This window comes from Ceraceosorus guamensis (assembly GCF_003144195.1).
Source record: "Ceraceosorus guamensis strain MCA 4658 unplaced genomic scaffold IE81scaffold_21, whole genome shotgun sequence".
Lineage (NCBI taxonomy): Eukaryota > Fungi > Basidiomycota > Exobasidiomycetes > Ceraceosorales > Ceraceosoraceae > Ceraceosorus > Ceraceosorus guamensis.
In genome coordinates, this window is record NW_020290016.1 from 126,567 (window position 1) to 143,408 (window position 16,842).

Sequence of the window (16,842 nt, forward strand, 5' to 3'; positions counted from 1 at the left end):
GGCGTGTTTTAGGTGGGCTAGTCTTTCCTAGCAGTGATATGGCTCGAGGCTGGGGAAGCTTAGTCGGCTGCTGCTTGGGCGAGACTATGGTGGACAGAGCTGATGTCAGGTCGATGCAGGAGAGCGAAGGATGCGAAGCCTTCATGAACAGCCCTATTTATGCCTTTGCAAGTGCGGCCACTCGCTCGCGCACTACTTCATGAATCACGTCAGCGCAGGCTTCGTCATGTACCTGCGGGCTATTCTATCACCACTGCGCGCAGCTCACGGCCAGCCCACGAATCGCATTCGTGAATCACGGATCTTGACGTCCGATTCGAGGAACATGAATGAGAGCAGTCACCGCAGTCGGGTGCGGTGGTACACACATGCTGCTGTGAAGCTGGTCTAGTGATTGCGTGCGAACCGGACTTTAGCACAAGAAGGGGGGCGCTTAAGCGCGCATGCTGCGTGATGGTGCATCAGCAATGCGTGCGAGCTCACACGTACGCGCGTGCGTGCGTGTGGCTGAATTGAGTTCACGATTACGACTCTCGGTGATAAGGCGCAATCTGACAAGCTTGTGGTGTGTGTGTGTGTGCGTGTGTGTGTGTGTGTGTGCGTGTGTGTGCGTGCGTGCGTGCGTGCGTGCGTGCGTGCGTGCGTGTGCGTGTGTGTGTGTGTGCGTGTGTGTGTGTGTGTGTGTGCGCGTGTGTGTGTGTGTGTCAATGACGCGGCTCATGGATGTGGTGATGCCTAGCTGCCTCCGACTGCCCATGCAACGTCCATGTGACTCTGACTGCGCTTTCACCTTCTACCAGTTTCTTCCTTCGTGATGAGAATGGAGAAGCTATCATGCTGAGGTGCTGCTGCGACGCAACTCAATATAAGTCCACTGGTACCCCACTCCCGTAAGCTGAACGGCTGCGCGCTTGGCTTGCGCGATCAGGTCAGTCATCTTGATCGCGCCTCCGCGTCGCCCATCTTGCCCACCCGTGAGCGGACGTCCTTGCTTGCTTGCGAAACCCGCAAAGGCTCTCGCCTCATGATTGTGAAGTGTCTCCTGTGTCGTGAAATTTGGTGCCAAAGCACACACATACGCGTCCCCTTGCGCTTTCCGCCCGAGATTGCGGACGTTTCCGTCTTAGCCGTCTCTGCAGCGCATGCACGAGCGTCACAATCACGAATGCAGCAGCTCAAGTGTACGGCCGTAGAGCCCTGCGCGGGCATTCGGTGGGCATGTCGAAGCTTCTTTCAGAACCTGACGCATCTACGATGGAGTGAACACCAACGCGGCTCACTTGGCCCTCTCGGTCCATATCTTTGATTACTGTCATTGATCCGACGTGCCACGCCCGACATCTTTCTGACTTAGGATACAAAAACCCACTCCCTGCTTTTCGGGACGTGGACTAGTGGTGAAAATTTTGGGGTTCAAGTCTCAGTGTCGTTTGGGTGAGACGCGGGCGGGGCTCAGGCGCTTTCAACAGCAGCCACGTTGGATCTCTGCAGGTCCCAGAAGTGTCTTTGAGGATGCTCGGTGGAGTTCTGCTGCTCAGAAGACAGGCGGGATACTGCTGCTAGCTTTGCAGCATCGACGAGGGAAATGAGCTTCGCGAAGGGCGCCAGCCCTGCATTTTTAGTGTCCGTGAGAGGTTGAGATACAGGCTCTGAACCTGTGGCTTGTGCTGCCCCGGTATCGTGCTCAGCGTTGTGCCCGTTGAGCGAGCCGAGTGGTTCCTCTGCAGGCAGAGAAGCGACATCCGCAAGAAGTTTGAGAGATGCGAGATGATCGATTCGCTTCTTTGTTCCGCGCACGCCCCGTTGTAAGGATGCGTAGCCAGGCTGATAATTTGCATAAGCGAAGGTCAGCTGAAAGATCTTGATCGTTGTGCCAGCGCCCCATGCATACTCACCTCCTTCAGCTCAACGCTCTCGATGACGAGGCTCACTCCATCATGTGTGTTGCCCCAGCTACGCGACCGCACGCCGGAGCGCTGGCTACCCTTGTACGCAATCAAGCGGGGTCCAACACGAAGATGGACCGACAGATCGCATGTCGTGCTGGATCTCGCGTGCGCCGGCACGTTGGGCTTGACCATGCCTTTAAGGGGTGCGCTGGCGGCTCGCACGTCTCTCTCAGGCTCTCCACTATGGGTGTCGTCGTTTTCATCTTTCGCGAGTCGCGCTTCCTTCCACGCGAACATGGCATTGCCCGGTGGTACCCATCCAGGCACGTCGTCGAGCGCCGGACCGTCGATCCATCCAGCATGAGTGCACATAGCGACGATGTCAGAGTCATCGGTATAGACATCTGTGCCCCAGATACGGCGTCGCAGAAGGGCCTGCTGGCTCCAGAATATTTCGGTCCCCTTCTCCTTGAACGAAGCCTTCACAGTCGTCTCTTCCCTCTCAATCGTCCGGTCGACGTGGCGCAACGTTGCAGCAGCGCGCGCCCCCTTGAGGTTTGCTCGCTCATTCAGCATCATTCTAAAGTGCTCTTGACCTCTCCAGCCCAAGCGCCATTTGTCGATATTGGATGCGAATTGCAAGTCCTTGGCATTGGCTGGTTCAGCGGAGGAGTGGCGACCCGTTTCGGGAAGACGCACTGACAACTGTTCCTCGCTCTTAGATGCTGCGTCTGGTCTACCGTTTGCGCCAACGCGCGATGAAGCATCGTCTAGAGTGGGACCAGGCCCCAACCATGCGCCTGAGATGCGTACTTCGAGAGTCGAGCCAACGTTGGCAGCCAGAAGCTCACCAGGAAGTAGCGGGTCGATTTTTGGATCGTAAATCCAGCTTCCGAGATGGCGGGCCGCTTTGACTGAGGCTGTGTCAGTGTTGGCTCCGTGAGGTCCAGTCTTCGCCTCAGAAGCAGAGACGGCCGTCGGCGGCTTCGGGGCACTGCTGGCGGTGCGTTCGCCAATCTCGCGCAGAGCAGAGTTGTAATCGCCGTGCTTCAAGTTCTCGGGAGTAAGCAGGAAATCGTCACGTAAGCGCCCTTCCACCTTTTCCAGGTGCTCCCAGACCGCTTCGGAGTCAACGCGAGGGCCAGCATCAAAATCGCGCGTTGGCACTCTGCCGCTTTCGGAAGCTCCACCTTTGCGACCTCCTGCCAAGCCAATAGCTGGACGTAGCACTGGCTCGTACCTGCTATTCGAGTTGTACTCGTCAAAAACGCGGCCCCCAGTGCTGGCTAGCCAGGGCCGTGCATAAGCGTTGGCTTGTGCCTGTGCTTGCACTCGTGCCTGTGCCTGGGCTTGCGCCTGTGCCTGTGCCTGTGCCTGGGCTTGAGCGTGAGCGTGAGCCTGGGCAGCAAGTTGCTGCTGCTCGTGCTCCTGTTGCTGCTGTCTGCGCAAGTGCTCTTCATGGCGCTGCTGCTCTTGCTGATGTTGATGCTGGGCGGCAGCTTGTTCCGCATGGATACCTTGTGGAGGCAACATGCTGAGTGGCCGGGGTACACCATGACCTTGCTGCAGATTTCCAGGTGGTGCAAGCATGCCTGCGTGCTGGAGAGCCTCTTGCTCTGCCTTGACGCGCTTCTGAGTCCCAGACTTGCGCGGCCGCGACGCGGGAGCTCGTTTAGGTGCGCTCGGAGGCATCTCCTGCAGTTGTCCAGATGCCATGCTCTGATACGGATTTTGGCCCGGAGGCACTGCTGGTACGCCTCGGCCTGCAGCTGGTGGCATTGGCTCGTGAACGCCAGCTTGTCTGTGTTGGATCGTTGGAGAGTGCTTGGCTGGGTACATTTGCCCACCCGAGGGTTCGTTCACGCCCGGCTGCGCGTGAGCGTAGCCAGCGTGGCCTAGGTGGTGCTGGAACGTGTTCGCCGGGTGGGTCTCAGCAGTGCCGGGTGGAGGACGTTGGCGCTGATCGTACGGATTGTAAGGTGGACCAGCCCTCGACTGCTGGTTAGCGTATGTGTCTGGTCCAGACACGTTCTGCGCGGGCGGTCGAGGTCGCGCGGTAGCACTCTGATTCGAAGGCTGTGGTGTCGGACCCGACGCAGGAGGCGGTCCATATGGGTAGGCCCGCGGATCCGGTGCTCGAGGGGGAGGAAGAGGGCCTCCAGCAAATGCAGGGCTTGCACTGGGTCGAGGCTGATGGTGAGCAGGATAGTCAGAGTGTTCTGGTCCGCTGCCATAAGGTGGCACTGGTTGGCGTGTAGGTGGTGGTGACGGTAGTCCCTCGTGGTCCCGTTTCCGCTTGTGTGGAGCTGCGCCACCCGTCGAACCTATCGGCGCTCCCTTGTCATGAATTGGGCTCCCCTGTCGGCTGCCAGCAGGTGGTCGACCGATAGATTGCGTTGCAGCGGGATGGCCCTGCTGCGGAGGAAAACGACCTCCAGGACCTCCTGCAGATGGAAGCGGCATATTGGAAGCGAAATTTGGGCTCGCAGCATAGCGCATGTCTCCAGAGTGGGTTCGACCATGCCCGCCGCCAAATCTGCCCATCTCTTGCGCTCGCCAAGCAGCTGCTTGCTGTTGCGCTTCCTCGGCAAGAGGCCCGCTCCACTTGCGCCTTGCCAGTGCAGCCACAGCACTGTCGTTGGTGATGGCGCTAGACGCCCTTGGCGGTCCAGGTTCTGCCCCAGCCTGCGCCGCCAATGTCCTCGGACTGGGGCTGGGGTCGTCCGCACGCCTGTGCTTTCCGGGACTCGTATCACGATCTCGCTCTCGCGATCCACCGGAAGGTCCGAGAATGGAACTCATGCTCATGGGGTCGCCCCGAGGAGCTGCTGGAGCTTCATCTCCGCCAACATTTCTTCCATGCCCATCTTGGTCAAGAGATCTTCGCGCACGAGGCAAGAGTGGCGATGCACTTCTCCGCATTCCATAGCTTTGCGCATTACTGCTAGACCACGGCTCGGCTGGCAGGGCGGCGCGAGTGTCGACTGGCGAGTGATAGCTTGGTTCGCGATGCCCGCCATAGCCACTGCGTGGGGGACCACTGCTTGCATGGCCTCCATGCGAGGGCGGCGCATTCCAGCTGGCTATCCGAGCATGATTTTGATCGTGATGGCCGCTATCGAATTGGCTAGAGTGTCCAGAGCGTCCCCTAGTAGGATTTGCTGCGCTTCCAGCCGGCGGCACGCGAGGAGCAGAGGATGGAGCTGACATCGGTCCTGACTGGTTCGCAGGGTCCCACGGCCGGTACGAAGAAGTTGGGGTTCGAGGTCGTCTTCCCGGAGAGATGGGTGGCGGTGGCTGGCTGTGATGCGGTGGACCAGGATAGCCATGGCCGTGCCCGTGCCCGTGCCCGTGCCCCGGCATACTCATTCCGCCCTGCGAGGCGTAAGAATGACCATAAGGAGGTGATGCGGCATGGTGATGGTCTGTGCGCAGCACGGAGGAGTCCCCTGTTAGCCGGTAATCTGCCTTTGATCACCTTGTCTGGCCATTTTTAGCATGGCGAAGATTCGGCCCAGACCTACTGTGTCTGCCAGAGTCGTGTGGGCGACCATCATTCGCACAAATTCCGATGTGCACTTACCTCGTGATGATTGAGCAGCAAGTTCTTCTTCACGCTCACTACGACCGTTGCCAGCGGGTCCATGATAGCCTCCTGTTGCTTTGCGATGCTGACCTGGCCACGTCGAGCGGTGGTGGGAGGTGAAGTTGTGGTAGGATCAGCTCGATCCACAGAACTCAAGCGTGCGTTGGGCTTTGCTGCAGGTCCGCAGACTCACCATCGCGATACATTGCTGGGATTTCCAAAAGCTCAGCGTGAGTTGGGAATGGATTGACGTAAGTCGCCGTGGTCGAGAGACCGCGCAAGGAGAGGGGCGCTCGTCAGAGTGGTCCTTCTCTGCAACTGGGGTCGAGTATATATGGGCAAAACCTTGGCGTCTTGTAGTTCTCCGCGGTTCCCTAGCTGCCTGGAAGACCGTGATTGCGTTCGGAAATGTCGAGCCCGAGAGAGCGACTCGGGCTTGCGATGTGAGTGGTCTTCACGCTGCCGCTTCTGTGAGGGTGGAAGGGTCGCCGAGATGGTGGTAGCAATGCGCGAAGCGACGCGGAGTAGGTTGGTGCCGGTAAAGCAGGACGCGGGTTGAATCTGACGTACGAGCGGCCCAATGTGCGGCAAATGCGAGCTGCAAATCCCGCGCTAGCCTTCTGAGCCGTCTGGGTGCAGCTGCGCAGCAGCAGCAGCAAGGCAGCAGGAAGGAAGGGTGGAGATCACAGCCGCGGCGGCACAGCAGCTCGGCGAGCGCGTAGTACAGCAAAACGTCGAAGAAAGCAGCACGCCGTGGTGAGTTCCTGCTGGATAGCGCATCGACGCGCGCAGGCTTGATGCATGCATGCTGCACCGTATGCAAGGTCAAGACTCACATGGCTGCCATATGCTGTGCTGTTTGCGGGCGCGCAACGTCAGCCTCGGCGCCGTGCGTGCATCTGTTTCACAAGTGAGTACATGTGTAGCGCTGATCAGCCACGCGCGTTTTTGCTACATGGCGCGCGACACACTACGCGCAATAAGCAGTAGGTCTATATACCCACCGGAATGCGCGTACATATAAATCAAGAGTACGGTATACAGTCAAACCCGCCTATATTCACCCCATTGGGGGCGCTTATTTTTGGTGACTACAGCAGGGTGTGCCAATAGGCGCCACGTCATGGGACAAAAAACTGGTCATGTGACTCAATTTTTTTGTCATGTGACGTGATTTTCTGGTCATGTGACTTGATTTTCTGGTCATGTGACCAGATCTTTGGTCACATGACTATTGAGCGTGACTACAGAAGCTTGCTGTATGGTGTAGATTGCATGTTTGGTGCCCAGTAAAAAGAGGTGATAGTGATTAAAGAAGGGTTGTGATTATAACTCTGATTTTGCCTGCCAAATCAAATGGGGGCCGTCCATTTGGGTGAATACATTGAGTTGTGACAATAGACCATAGTGCTTATAGCCGGGTTTGACTGTACGCCGCGTGCAGCTGCGAACCAAATGCGCAGACCAGGCGTGGATGGATTCAGATTATAGTTGCTGCAATTGGTGTATACGTTCATGATTCGCCAGGAAATAAGGGTCGCGCGCGCCCAGAGCGGCGCTAGTGCATCTCCGCACCGCCGCCACACAATCATGCGCGCGGCTCATTCAACCAACGCCTCGATCAGGCGCAATTAAAGCGGGCAGGGCAGTTCAAGGAGGCACGAGGTGTGGATTTGATGACCATCTCGAATCTGATGACGGCGTTCAAGCGGATGCATGCATGGTTGTGTGCGCGCGCGCGCGCACGCACCCACTCATTCGTTCACGATTCTGTGCACGGCGACTCGTGACTAAGGAAAGATGTGCACATTGCCCCACTCGACCCTATAGCCAGCATTGCTTTGCAATCGAGTAGCAGGGAGCTTTGAGCGCAACATTCGTGATTCTGATTGTTGATTCGTGATTCGTCAGCTACGCGTTCCGAAAGGTGCTGCTGCTGCTGGCGAGTGCTCTGACTTGGCCTCAGCGGTGGTATCGACACACGTAGAGCGCTCTCACACATTTCCCCCTAACCGGCCGCTGCTTGGCGCAAACTTTTAACGTCGTTCTGATCGAGTCGTGCCTGCTCGCGCGACGTCGGCTCTCTGCAGACACGTGTCGAACGATCATCCGAGGTATCGATTCTTGGTTCCTCAATCAAAATGGTTCCAGTCGAGAGGTGTGATGGCGCGACGTTCATTTGAAGCGACTCCTGATGTCCTGATGATTCGAAGTATCAAAGACGCCGCGTGAGGTTGGCGCAGCTGTTCAAGGTGCGCCTGTCTCGCGTTCCAAGCAGTCGCTCAACCACTACAATGATGATCTCTCATCTTCCGCGCTAGCTCACACCATGCACATGGTCGACAAGAGGGTTGCTGAAGTCAAAGCTTGGAAAAGTCGCAGTGAGCAACGGGTGAGTCGTGATCGAATGGTTGCGTGTACGTACAATGCCGATATTAGTACACTGGTAGTCACACCTATGGGTCAGGTGGGCGAAACTCGTACGAGCTCGAGGACTAGCGCGTCCCAGCGTCTTGCACAGCAGCTGGAGTCGATTTGGATGGCTGCGATTCGGGGGCCTCCGCATCTCGAGGATGCGAGCTTCCTTGAGCATCCGAAGCGCTCTGGACTGGCGAGGTCTCACCAGAGGAATTCTTCACCTTTCTGATTTGCCTTTTCTCATCGAGCTCTTTCTTCGCTTGATCTCGCAGCGCTTGGTCATCGCTGCGATCGACAGACCGCTGCGGGATCAGGAAGACCGTGACGAAGAACGCAGCAGCCGTGAGAGCGGCCAAGAGGTAGAAATTCTTGGAAAAGCCTTGTCGGTAGGCTTCTCGTAGCTGACTGAGCTCTTCCGCGCTCAGAGGAGCGACATTGCTGCCAGAGCCGCCTATAGAACTTTGCAGCAAAGCGGAAGGGTCGTTTAACACTTGCTCGATGCGCTCAGTCGACCATCCCAACGGCTGTAGTGCGCTGACGGTCACATTGTTGATGATTGTAGCAGCAACCGCAAGTCCTAGACTACCACCGAGGTTTCGAAAGAAGTTGCGTGCTGCGGTGGTCACAGCTTGGTCTTTGCGCTCCACAGCGCCTTGCATTGCCACCAGTGAGATGCTGAGCGTGTTGCCGACGCCGACACCAGCGAGCAAGCCATAACCGATCTGTTTGCCCTTGCCATCACCTTCTCTCAAAGTGCTGAAGAGGCCCATGGCGACGCTCCAGACGATCCAGCCCACGAGGAGGTTCCAACGATACGTGCCGGTCCAGCTGAGGATCAAGCCACTTGCGGTGGACGAGAGGGTCTGTACCACGGTGAGCGGAATGATTAGCGCAGCTGCGATGATAGCTGGATAACCAAACACCAGTTGGTAGAATTGGGTGATGTAGAAGATCTGCACCAAGAAGACCCAGCCATTGATGAGCTGGCAGATCATGCCACCGACGATGATACGCTTGCGAAAGAGCTGGAGAGGCATGAGCGGCAAGCGTGTGCCCTTCCACTCCCATAGGCAGAACACTACGGCAACGCCCCCGCCGACGATGAGAGGACCGAGAACCCAGGAGGAAGACCACGGGTGTTCACCGCCTCCCCACGTGAGGCCGAGGACGATCAGAAGCGAGGAAGCCAGGGTCAGGATTGCTCCGAGCCAATCGATAGCTTTGAATTTGGCTTTGGCGCTCCCATGCACCTTTTTAGCTGGCAGAAAGAAGAAGACCATGGCGAAGCTGAAGGCAGATAGCGGAAGTTGAAGTCGAAAGATGTCTCTCCAGCTGGCCTTGCTCGCGAACGCGCCTCCAATGATGGGGCCTACTCCGTTGAACACGGCTACGACGGCGCCGAGAATACCCTGATAAGTTCCTCTTTGGCGCAGGGAAACCACGTCCGAAATGACCACCTGACTCAGGGTGATGAGGCCACCGCCACCGATGCCAGTAAAGGCCCTGAAAATCGCGAGCTGGGTGGTCGTCCGCGCGAGCGAGCTGGCAAGGCTTCCGAAGAAAAAGATGACAACGCATCCCAGCAGACAATTCTTTCGACCGCAAATGTCGGATATCCGTCCGTAGAGCAGCTGAAATGAAGTGCTGGTCAGGAAGTAAGCGCTCGAAATCCATGCGCTTTGAGTGCCGCTACCGAGCTCGGTGGAGATGATAGGAATGGCGACCGCCAGGGTGGATTGGTCCAAAAGGCTGCACATGGTCGATGCAGCCAGCACAAAGAAGATGATGATGATTTGCCTTCGCGGGACATAGTTCGTCTGCTCGTTTGGAACATACTTTTCGGCTTCATTGCCGCCTAGTCCATTTGAAGCGGCTGCTGGCGTGGCAGGCCCCGCCTCTACATCGCCTGCAGCTACGGCCTCATCTTTGAGATTGCGCTCGTTGTCGCTAGCCTCGGCGTGCGTCGCTTCTGAAAGGGTCGCTGTGTCGTGTTCGCCGTGATCATCGGCGGTGCTACCTGGGTGATGTTCTGGTTGTGCACTGTCTCGACGATCGACGCAGTCTTTGGGCTGCTGTTCAGTCAGCATTTGCAACCACTCCAGGCTTTGAGGATGTTTTGTGAGCGGTTAGAGCAGCTTGCGTCGGGACTCTGGAGAGATGCGAGCAGCTTAGAGTCGTGAGCTGTCCGCGCTGAGACGGCGTCAAGCTCGGGTGTGCGAACAAGTGTCAGTTAAGGCACGGTTGTCATGATTCGCATGGTTGGTCCAGTCAGCTTCTGATGTGATCAGCGCTCTGACCCGTACTTCATGCTTGGAGGGTTCGCACGACTTGATGTTGAACGTATGGATGCTACACGACACGGCTGAAACACACGTTTGACGGGGTCCGGCCTCTAAGCAAACACTGAGAAATCAGGAATGGGATTTTGGACCGATAAGCCCTTGTGTGTACCTCTGACCATCGCCTTCGGACTTGATCGGTTTTGCTCGCATCTTGCAAGTCGCCGGTTTCGCAGCAAGCGTCCACTGGCACGATCATGCAGCGATGTTACCCTTTCAAGTTATGCCGGCAGCAGGTGGCATGCAGTGACGGACGACTTGCAGATCTTTGCTCCAGCGTCTGCAGATGGGGCGGTGCGGTCTAGTGCCCTCGGCACGATCGGCGCTTCTGCCGATGCCCCGCTTACTCCGCAACGCGGCGTAGTCGCGATCGAGTCGCGTGATGGGTACCCGACAGAACCTTTAAGCGGCTTTTCAGAAATGAGCGTGGCAGGAGCGGTAATAGCAAGCAACAAAGCAGCCTCTCAGAACAAGGCGGAGCAACCAGCGCATCAACAAATTTCAAAAGCAACGCTGTCGTTCCGACAAAATGAGTAGTGCCAGAGAGCTTTCCAGGCTATAGGTCGGATTCGCGGTGTATCAAGACGAGATGCAAATGGCAGTAACAAGGCGAGACAGACAGAGGGCAAGAAACGAGTTCTAATGAGGTAGAAAGGCGAAAGCAAAAGAGTACACTTGCTGTGAGCGCAAGGCGTAATTCGTGAAAGCGTGCGAGTTTATCCACCACCAGCTGAGCTGATGGAATTCGAAAGAGAGCTCGTGTTGGCAGGCCGTATGCAGAAAACAGTGGTATCTCCCATCTGTATGTGGGTGGGCCAGCGTCAACAATCCGCGAGGGATGCGGAGAAAACAAAAGTGAACTTACAAAGACAATTTGGTTGCGGCTTGCAGCAACACTTTCCCAGACAGGATTTCTCTGCAGAGGAGGTGGCCGGGGTGCTTGCGCAGCAGTAAAAGCAAATGGCACGCCAGGTCGGTACATCGGCTGGCCTGGTTGTGGCCCGTATGGCGGTGGCCTGGGTCCAGGGCCCATTGGCGGCCGTCCATACGCGGCACCAGGAGGAGCACCGTTCATACCCATCTGGAAACTTTGAGCGCGCGAGAGTCCGCCAGGCGGATAGTCTGGAGCCATCGGTGGGGCTCCCGGATAAGGCGGTCTACCGTACGAATTCATGGCGCTCGGCGCTGGCGAACCGTGCAAATTCACCTTACTGCTCGCCGCGCTGCTCGACACGCTGGAGCTTGACGATGATGCAGGAGGCGCGACGTCTGCGAACAGACACCTCAAGTTGTAGCCAGTGATAACCTGATGCAAGGCGCCTGTCTGCACGTGTCGGACTTCGATGAAGCTTGGCTCAAAGGCAAGCACGTAAGGATGATGATACGCGAAAGAGGTTGGATTTCCCTCCCAATGGATGATCCAGTTGCCCTTCGAACGCCATCCGTTCTTGTTGACGTAGAACGCAAATTCGTCGTAGCACAGCAAGAACTCGCCGTCGATCCGATAGATGGCAATGGGCTTGACCGTCTCCTTGCGTTGCACAAAGTCCAAATTAGAGTCAGCAGGATCCAGCAATCCTTGGGTGTCGAGCGTTTCGAGGTCGACGATCTCAAAGCCCTTGGTGCAACCAACGCATAGTTTGCTCTTGAGGAAGTGGATGCTGCTACTTTCCGTCGGGATATAGAACTCCTTGAAGACGCGCAAGGTTTCCTGACCTCCTTGCAAGAGCTTGCGGAAGGTGGGCTGCTTCTTCCCTCTGACATTTTGCTCAATCGGCTCGAGCGTCTTGATGGTCGATGAGAGCGAAGAAGACTTGACGACGCACACCAGCGTCCGTCCGAGACACTGTCCGGCTTTGAAAAAGGACGTGTGAGAAGAGATACGGCGCCCACGCTTCAAAGATCCCATTGGGTCGGAAGGGTCCAATGCGTCCAGAGTGAAAGTGTGCACGCTGCGTTCAGCAAGAATAATCAATATCTGATACTCTTCCAGCACGTCCATCTGTGTGACGCCAGGCAAAGGCAGCACCTTGGTTGGCGGACGAGCCTTCTCCCGCAGATCTGATAGGTAAACGCCGTCGTCTGTGCCGTATATGATGCGTCTGCCAAAGTCGAACGGCACAGAGCAAGTCACCTTTGCAGGTCCGCTAAAGAAGCTCTCGCTGAGTGTGATCGTGTCAAAGATATTTGAACGCTGTCGCAGGACATCCTGTCGAGCCTCGATGTGCTCGAACCACTTCTTCCGGCTAACGAAGGTGCTTGCCCAAAGCGTCTGCGTGTATCCTTTCCTGCCCAAGTAGGTAAACGTCAAGGCGTAGCCTGTCTTTTGATCTTGCTTCGGAGCCGAGCCTGTTGGCACGCCACCGCTGAGACGATTGCCTGTAGACGTACGCGACATGACGGACTTGGGTCTCGTCGCAGTGCCCTTACCAGTCGGGACCTCATCGTACACTGTGACGATCAGAAGCTCGAGTGGTATCGGCTGGGGAGCGTATGCAAGGGAGCGGGGGAGGGGGTTTTTAGTACGGACATTGACTAGTCGGCCTTGCATGGCGGCGACCCACCTTTCTGAACACTTTGTAGAGCTCGTGCTTGTGCACGTTCTTCGCTTTCGCCATCAACAGAGCGTGATCGAACAGGAAGACTTGGAGGTCGCCGCTCTCGCTCTGAGAACCACCTCTCCTCTTGAGAGGTCCTTTGAACACGAGCTCTCGCTGTTCGTCTCGGAGCCTCAGATCAACAGCTTCTCCTTGCTTGAAGACCAGCTGCTGATCCAGCTGGGCGAGGTTGAAACGATTTTCACTCTTGCCGGATTCCGTGTTCACCTTGCTCAGGAATTCCTTGACAATCTTGATCACCTTTGGCAGGGCCTGCTTATCTGGGCTGTCGTCCTCCGTCGCCTTGGCCACACCTTCGAGCAACAGAGGATAACGGGCCAGACGAGTGGTGGGCTTGGTTAGGTAACCATTCAGCTCTAGCTTCCGCGACTCTGGCAGCCGTTCTGTCTCTTCAACAAATTTGAGGAATGCAGGATTGCTCGCCTTCTCCTTCTCGAATTCGTACTTGCCGTACAATTGGTGTGCACCGTACTTGACGAAGGGCTGGAAGTATGGCACCATCTCCAGAAGAAGGTCGCCTATCCGTTCCACCACCGCTTGTTGTTTCTGACGCTTGCCGAGCATATCTGCCAGCTTGGAATTGACGGCGTGTATTTCCAGCACATTCCAAAACACCTGCGTGACAAAGTCATCCCGCCGCGCATCAGCGATGATGTCTCGGGTTCGCAAAGGCTTGATCCAAAAGTCTCGAAGATACTCCAGATCCCGAACAAAGTCGCGTTCGGTGTATATGACTTCGTTGATGAGCTCTTGACGCTTGCGTTCCTTCTCCGAGACACTCTCCAAAATCTCCTTTGATACCGATTCCGCCCACAGCGCTCCTTGCTCCTGCGGCCGAGCACGATCACATACCAATCAGTCAGCGACTGCCAATGATGGCTCTGAATCGAGTGCGCAACGCTCACCTTCGTCTCTCCAAGCGACTCTTTGCTAAGACTTCGCTTGAGCACAGCTTGCGGCTTCATATTCAGTCGCGCTTGCTGCTCCAAGCGCCTCGGGCAAGCGATAGAATAACAAAGTCGATCACGTGTACACGTTGGGCTGTAGCAGTCCGTCAAGAGCGTGAAGACTCCGGTAGGCAACGCGTCTTCCTCTTCCATATCAGCAGAAGGGTATCCCGACGCCATCGGAGTGGGGTTCGCGTTTCGACTTTGCGTGCCCGCACCGCGCGTAGATGTGGCCGGCGTGGACGCCACGTTGCTTTCCGTGACACTTTGAGCGCTTGAGCCACCCAGAGTGAGCGAAGCGGCTGAGCTATCCCTCGTGGGTGCTCTGCTTCCGTTCTGGTCGTTCATAGGCACAGAAAGGCGTGAGCCAGCTTCTCCATGCGCTTGGCCGTCGTTTGCGTCCTCAAAGACGTCATTCTCGCTGCCGAAAGGGCTCGTAAGACGGACGCGGAATTGGTACAGCTCGTTGGGGCTATCCCTGAGCCTATGGTCGTAGGTAACGTCGTGGAAGAACTTTTGAGCGTCCAGCGCTCTTCCCAAGAGCAGCGCAAGATTACGGTCCGTAGTCTTGATGATGTAAGCTATCTTGTCCACCGCTTCTCTGCCATCGAATGCATCGGTGTACGACAATCCGTCCTTCGTCCTTTCCGAGAGCGTGACTCGAGACTTGAAAGCTTCCGCGACGCGTGACAGCAAAGCGGGATAAACCAGCGGCCCTCGACGACTGGGTACAGGCGGATGATTTACAGCAGCACTGCCGATACTGCCGTGAGGAGAGGACAAGGCGGTAGGGATACCCGGTCGAATAGACTGGCCAGCTGACATGCTTCTGGCCTCGAAACGACCTTGACCAGCGGGAGTCATTCCCTGAACAATGCTAGGAGCACGGGTGGACTCAACGCTCTTCCTCCACTCTAGATTGCTTTCTGCGTAGCTGGGTGCGTAGGCAGCCTGCGCGGCTTGCGTGGCGCTCGAAGTGGTTCGCATGCGCTGTTGATACGGCCCATAGCCACCCATCGGCGGCATGTTGACGGAGCCAAAATATCCAGGATGCTGGCCAGCCCCTTGTGGTCCAATGCCGCTCGCCCCGCTGCTGTACATCCGCGGACCTAGTTGACCGTTGTTTGAGGGCGCTGACACTGTGAACATAGAGTTGGCTACTGAAGGGGCATCGGATTCGAAAGACCCGCGCCGCCTCATGTCACCATACACTGAAGATGCTGCAGACCTACCATTGCCGCCATTGTTGGCGCCTATCCTTCGCTGGTACTCTTGGAAATCTGTATCGACGAGTCAACAGAATCAGCGCAAGCCTGCCGCTCGTCATGGGCATATCGGTACACTTACCGTTCACACCATCCTCATCTGCTCCTCCGCCTCCCATGCTCAGGGCGCTCAGCGATTGTGTGGCACCAGCAAGAGGAACGTCTTGCCTCAGAGGACTTGTTGGCGTCTTTCTGCCCTCTTCTGCATCTGCAAGGTGTCCGCCGGCTTTGGCGTTCACGGCGGCTGCTGCTGCAGCTTGCGCGGCCTGATTTGAGGTGCCCGGCTTAACGCTGAACCAGTGACCCTCGTCGCTTTCTTCAGCCTTCGGCAGGTCTAGTCCTGGAATTTGAGGAGGCGCGCGCGGACTGATGTCCTCTGACGACAGATAAGCTGCACTGCCGTCGTACACGCTTGTGGAGCCTCGTTGAGAAGATGGCTGAGTCGTTGCGAAGGGAGTGCCGCCAGCGCCATAGAGAGCGCCGGCAGAGCCGGCAACCGAAGGATGTCTGTATCCAGGCACCTCCGGATAGCCACCACTCTGGCTTGGCGTGGCTGATCTGCTGGGGATTTGCGGATAGCCATTGCCCTGTCCTTGACTGCCAGCGCCAGCACCGTACATGTCCGATGCATTGAGGCCGCCAGGATTCCCGTAGTAGCTCATCCTCGGATCGCTGCTCCCACCGCTTGCGATAGAAGGGGCGTTGCTGGCTCTCCGGTCGATAGCGTCGGCTCCATATTGACCTCCCTGGGAAGGTTGAGAGGGCATATACATACCGCTACCCACGTGTGGCGGTGGCCCAGAGGTCGACACTCGATAGGGGCCAGGCGGCGCAGGGGAATGCCATCGAGGTGGTGGTTGACCGTACGGACCAGGAGGCTGCGAGCCTGCGATGGCTTGGTTGTGTACCCAATTTTGCGTAGCTGCCATCTGAGGTGGGAGTTGATATGGTGCATATCCGCCAGACGGAGGTGGAGGAGCAGGTCCTTTGGGCTTGGCCGATGGCCTGCCGAAGATGCTTTCGTACGCTGCTGTCCGCTTGTCCATCTCACCGCCACCCATTGCTCCACCAGCACCTCCATTTGGCCCTCCAGGGGGCATAGTGATGTTGTGCCTCTCTCTGGTGGAGAGAATAAGCTGTCGACGTGGCGATGAAGAGATCAATACGATTGGCGACGATCCGCTTTCGGCGTCTGAAGTGAGGTCGCCAGTGCCAAGTGAACGCGACAGGGGGCTGATCACGAATGAGGGTAGAAAGGGCGGAGGGAACGTAGAAGGAGCACCGAAAGGACGTATTGGGTAGGACTCCCTTCCCAAGAATGCCGGTGTGGTGCTGTAGATGCTGTCAAGAGGGGATCGGACGATGATTTGATGATGAGGGTGACAGCGCTGTGCGCACTTCCCAGTGCTTGCGCTTGCATGGTGACTGATGTACAAAACCGCACACGCAGCTGCGCTGCTTGAGTGCTGATGGGGCGCGTGTTACAGCAAGTACATGGCTTTACGGTACCGTACCGCACTCTGACTGCACAGTCACGAGTATAGTAGCTAGCTGTTGTGCGCCTCCTAGCTGCAATCATCCCACCCTGGAGACCGCGCGGCGGCCGGCGGGGGGCGGAAGCAGGGAAGGCGGTGCAAACGGCACGTGATGCTTCAGTCAGGCGCAATTGAATCACCAATCAAAATCTTGAATCAAGTGCATTAAGAATCTTGAATCAAGAATAAGGGCGCGCGGTCCGTTCGCGTTTTGTCGTGATTCAAAATTGCGTGCAGGTGAGGCA

General features: G+C 56.9%; 4 protein-coding genes across 4 annotated transcripts; 1 reads left to right on the forward strand and 3 right to left on the reverse strand.

The window, feature by feature from the left end:
- The first annotated feature begins 385 nt into the window (after window positions 1–385).
- On the forward strand, window positions 386–919 carry IE81DRAFT_94044 (hypothetical protein). The gene has a single exon (XM_025517759.1). It carries the CDS (start codon window positions 444–446, stop codon window positions 813–815), a length of 372 nt encoding a protein of 123 aa, XP_025370438.1. The 5' UTR covers window positions 386–443; the 3' UTR covers window positions 816–919.
- A 657-nt stretch (window positions 920–1,576) lies between these two features.
- Window positions 1,577–5,833, reverse strand: IE81DRAFT_94056 (hypothetical protein). Its single transcript, XM_025517760.1, has 3 exons — window positions 5,669–5,833; window positions 5,473–5,565; window positions 1,577–5,314 (listed from the first exon to the last, which is right to left on the reverse strand). Exons 1-3 carry the CDS (start codon window positions 5,679–5,681, stop codon window positions 1,848–1,850), a joined length of 3,573 nt encoding a protein of 1,190 aa, XP_025370439.1. The 5' UTR covers window positions 5,682–5,833; the 3' UTR covers window positions 1,577–1,847.
- A 1,943-nt stretch (window positions 5,834–7,776) lies between these two features.
- On the reverse strand, window positions 7,777–10,078 carry IE81DRAFT_94073 (MFS general substrate transporter). Its single transcript, XM_025517761.1, has 2 exons — window positions 7,901–10,078; window positions 7,777–7,829 (listed from the first exon to the last, which is right to left on the reverse strand). Exon 1 carries the CDS (start codon window positions 9,978–9,980, stop codon window positions 7,971–7,973), a length of 2,010 nt encoding a protein of 669 aa, XP_025370440.1. The 5' UTR covers window positions 9,981–10,078; the 3' UTR covers window positions 7,777–7,829; window positions 7,901–7,970.
- Window positions 10,079–10,746: 668 nt separating this feature from the next.
- On the reverse strand, window positions 10,747–16,582 carry IE81DRAFT_322577 (CNH-domain-containing protein). The gene is made up of 4 exons (XM_025513679.1): window positions 15,145–16,582; window positions 13,756–15,077; window positions 12,797–13,678; window positions 10,747–12,714 (listed from the first exon to the last, which is right to left on the reverse strand). Exons 1-4 carry the CDS (start codon window positions 16,160–16,162, stop codon window positions 10,789–10,791), a joined length of 5,148 nt encoding a protein of 1,715 aa, XP_025370441.1. The 5' UTR covers window positions 16,163–16,582; the 3' UTR covers window positions 10,747–10,788.
- Window positions 16,583–16,842: the final 260 nt, after the last annotated feature.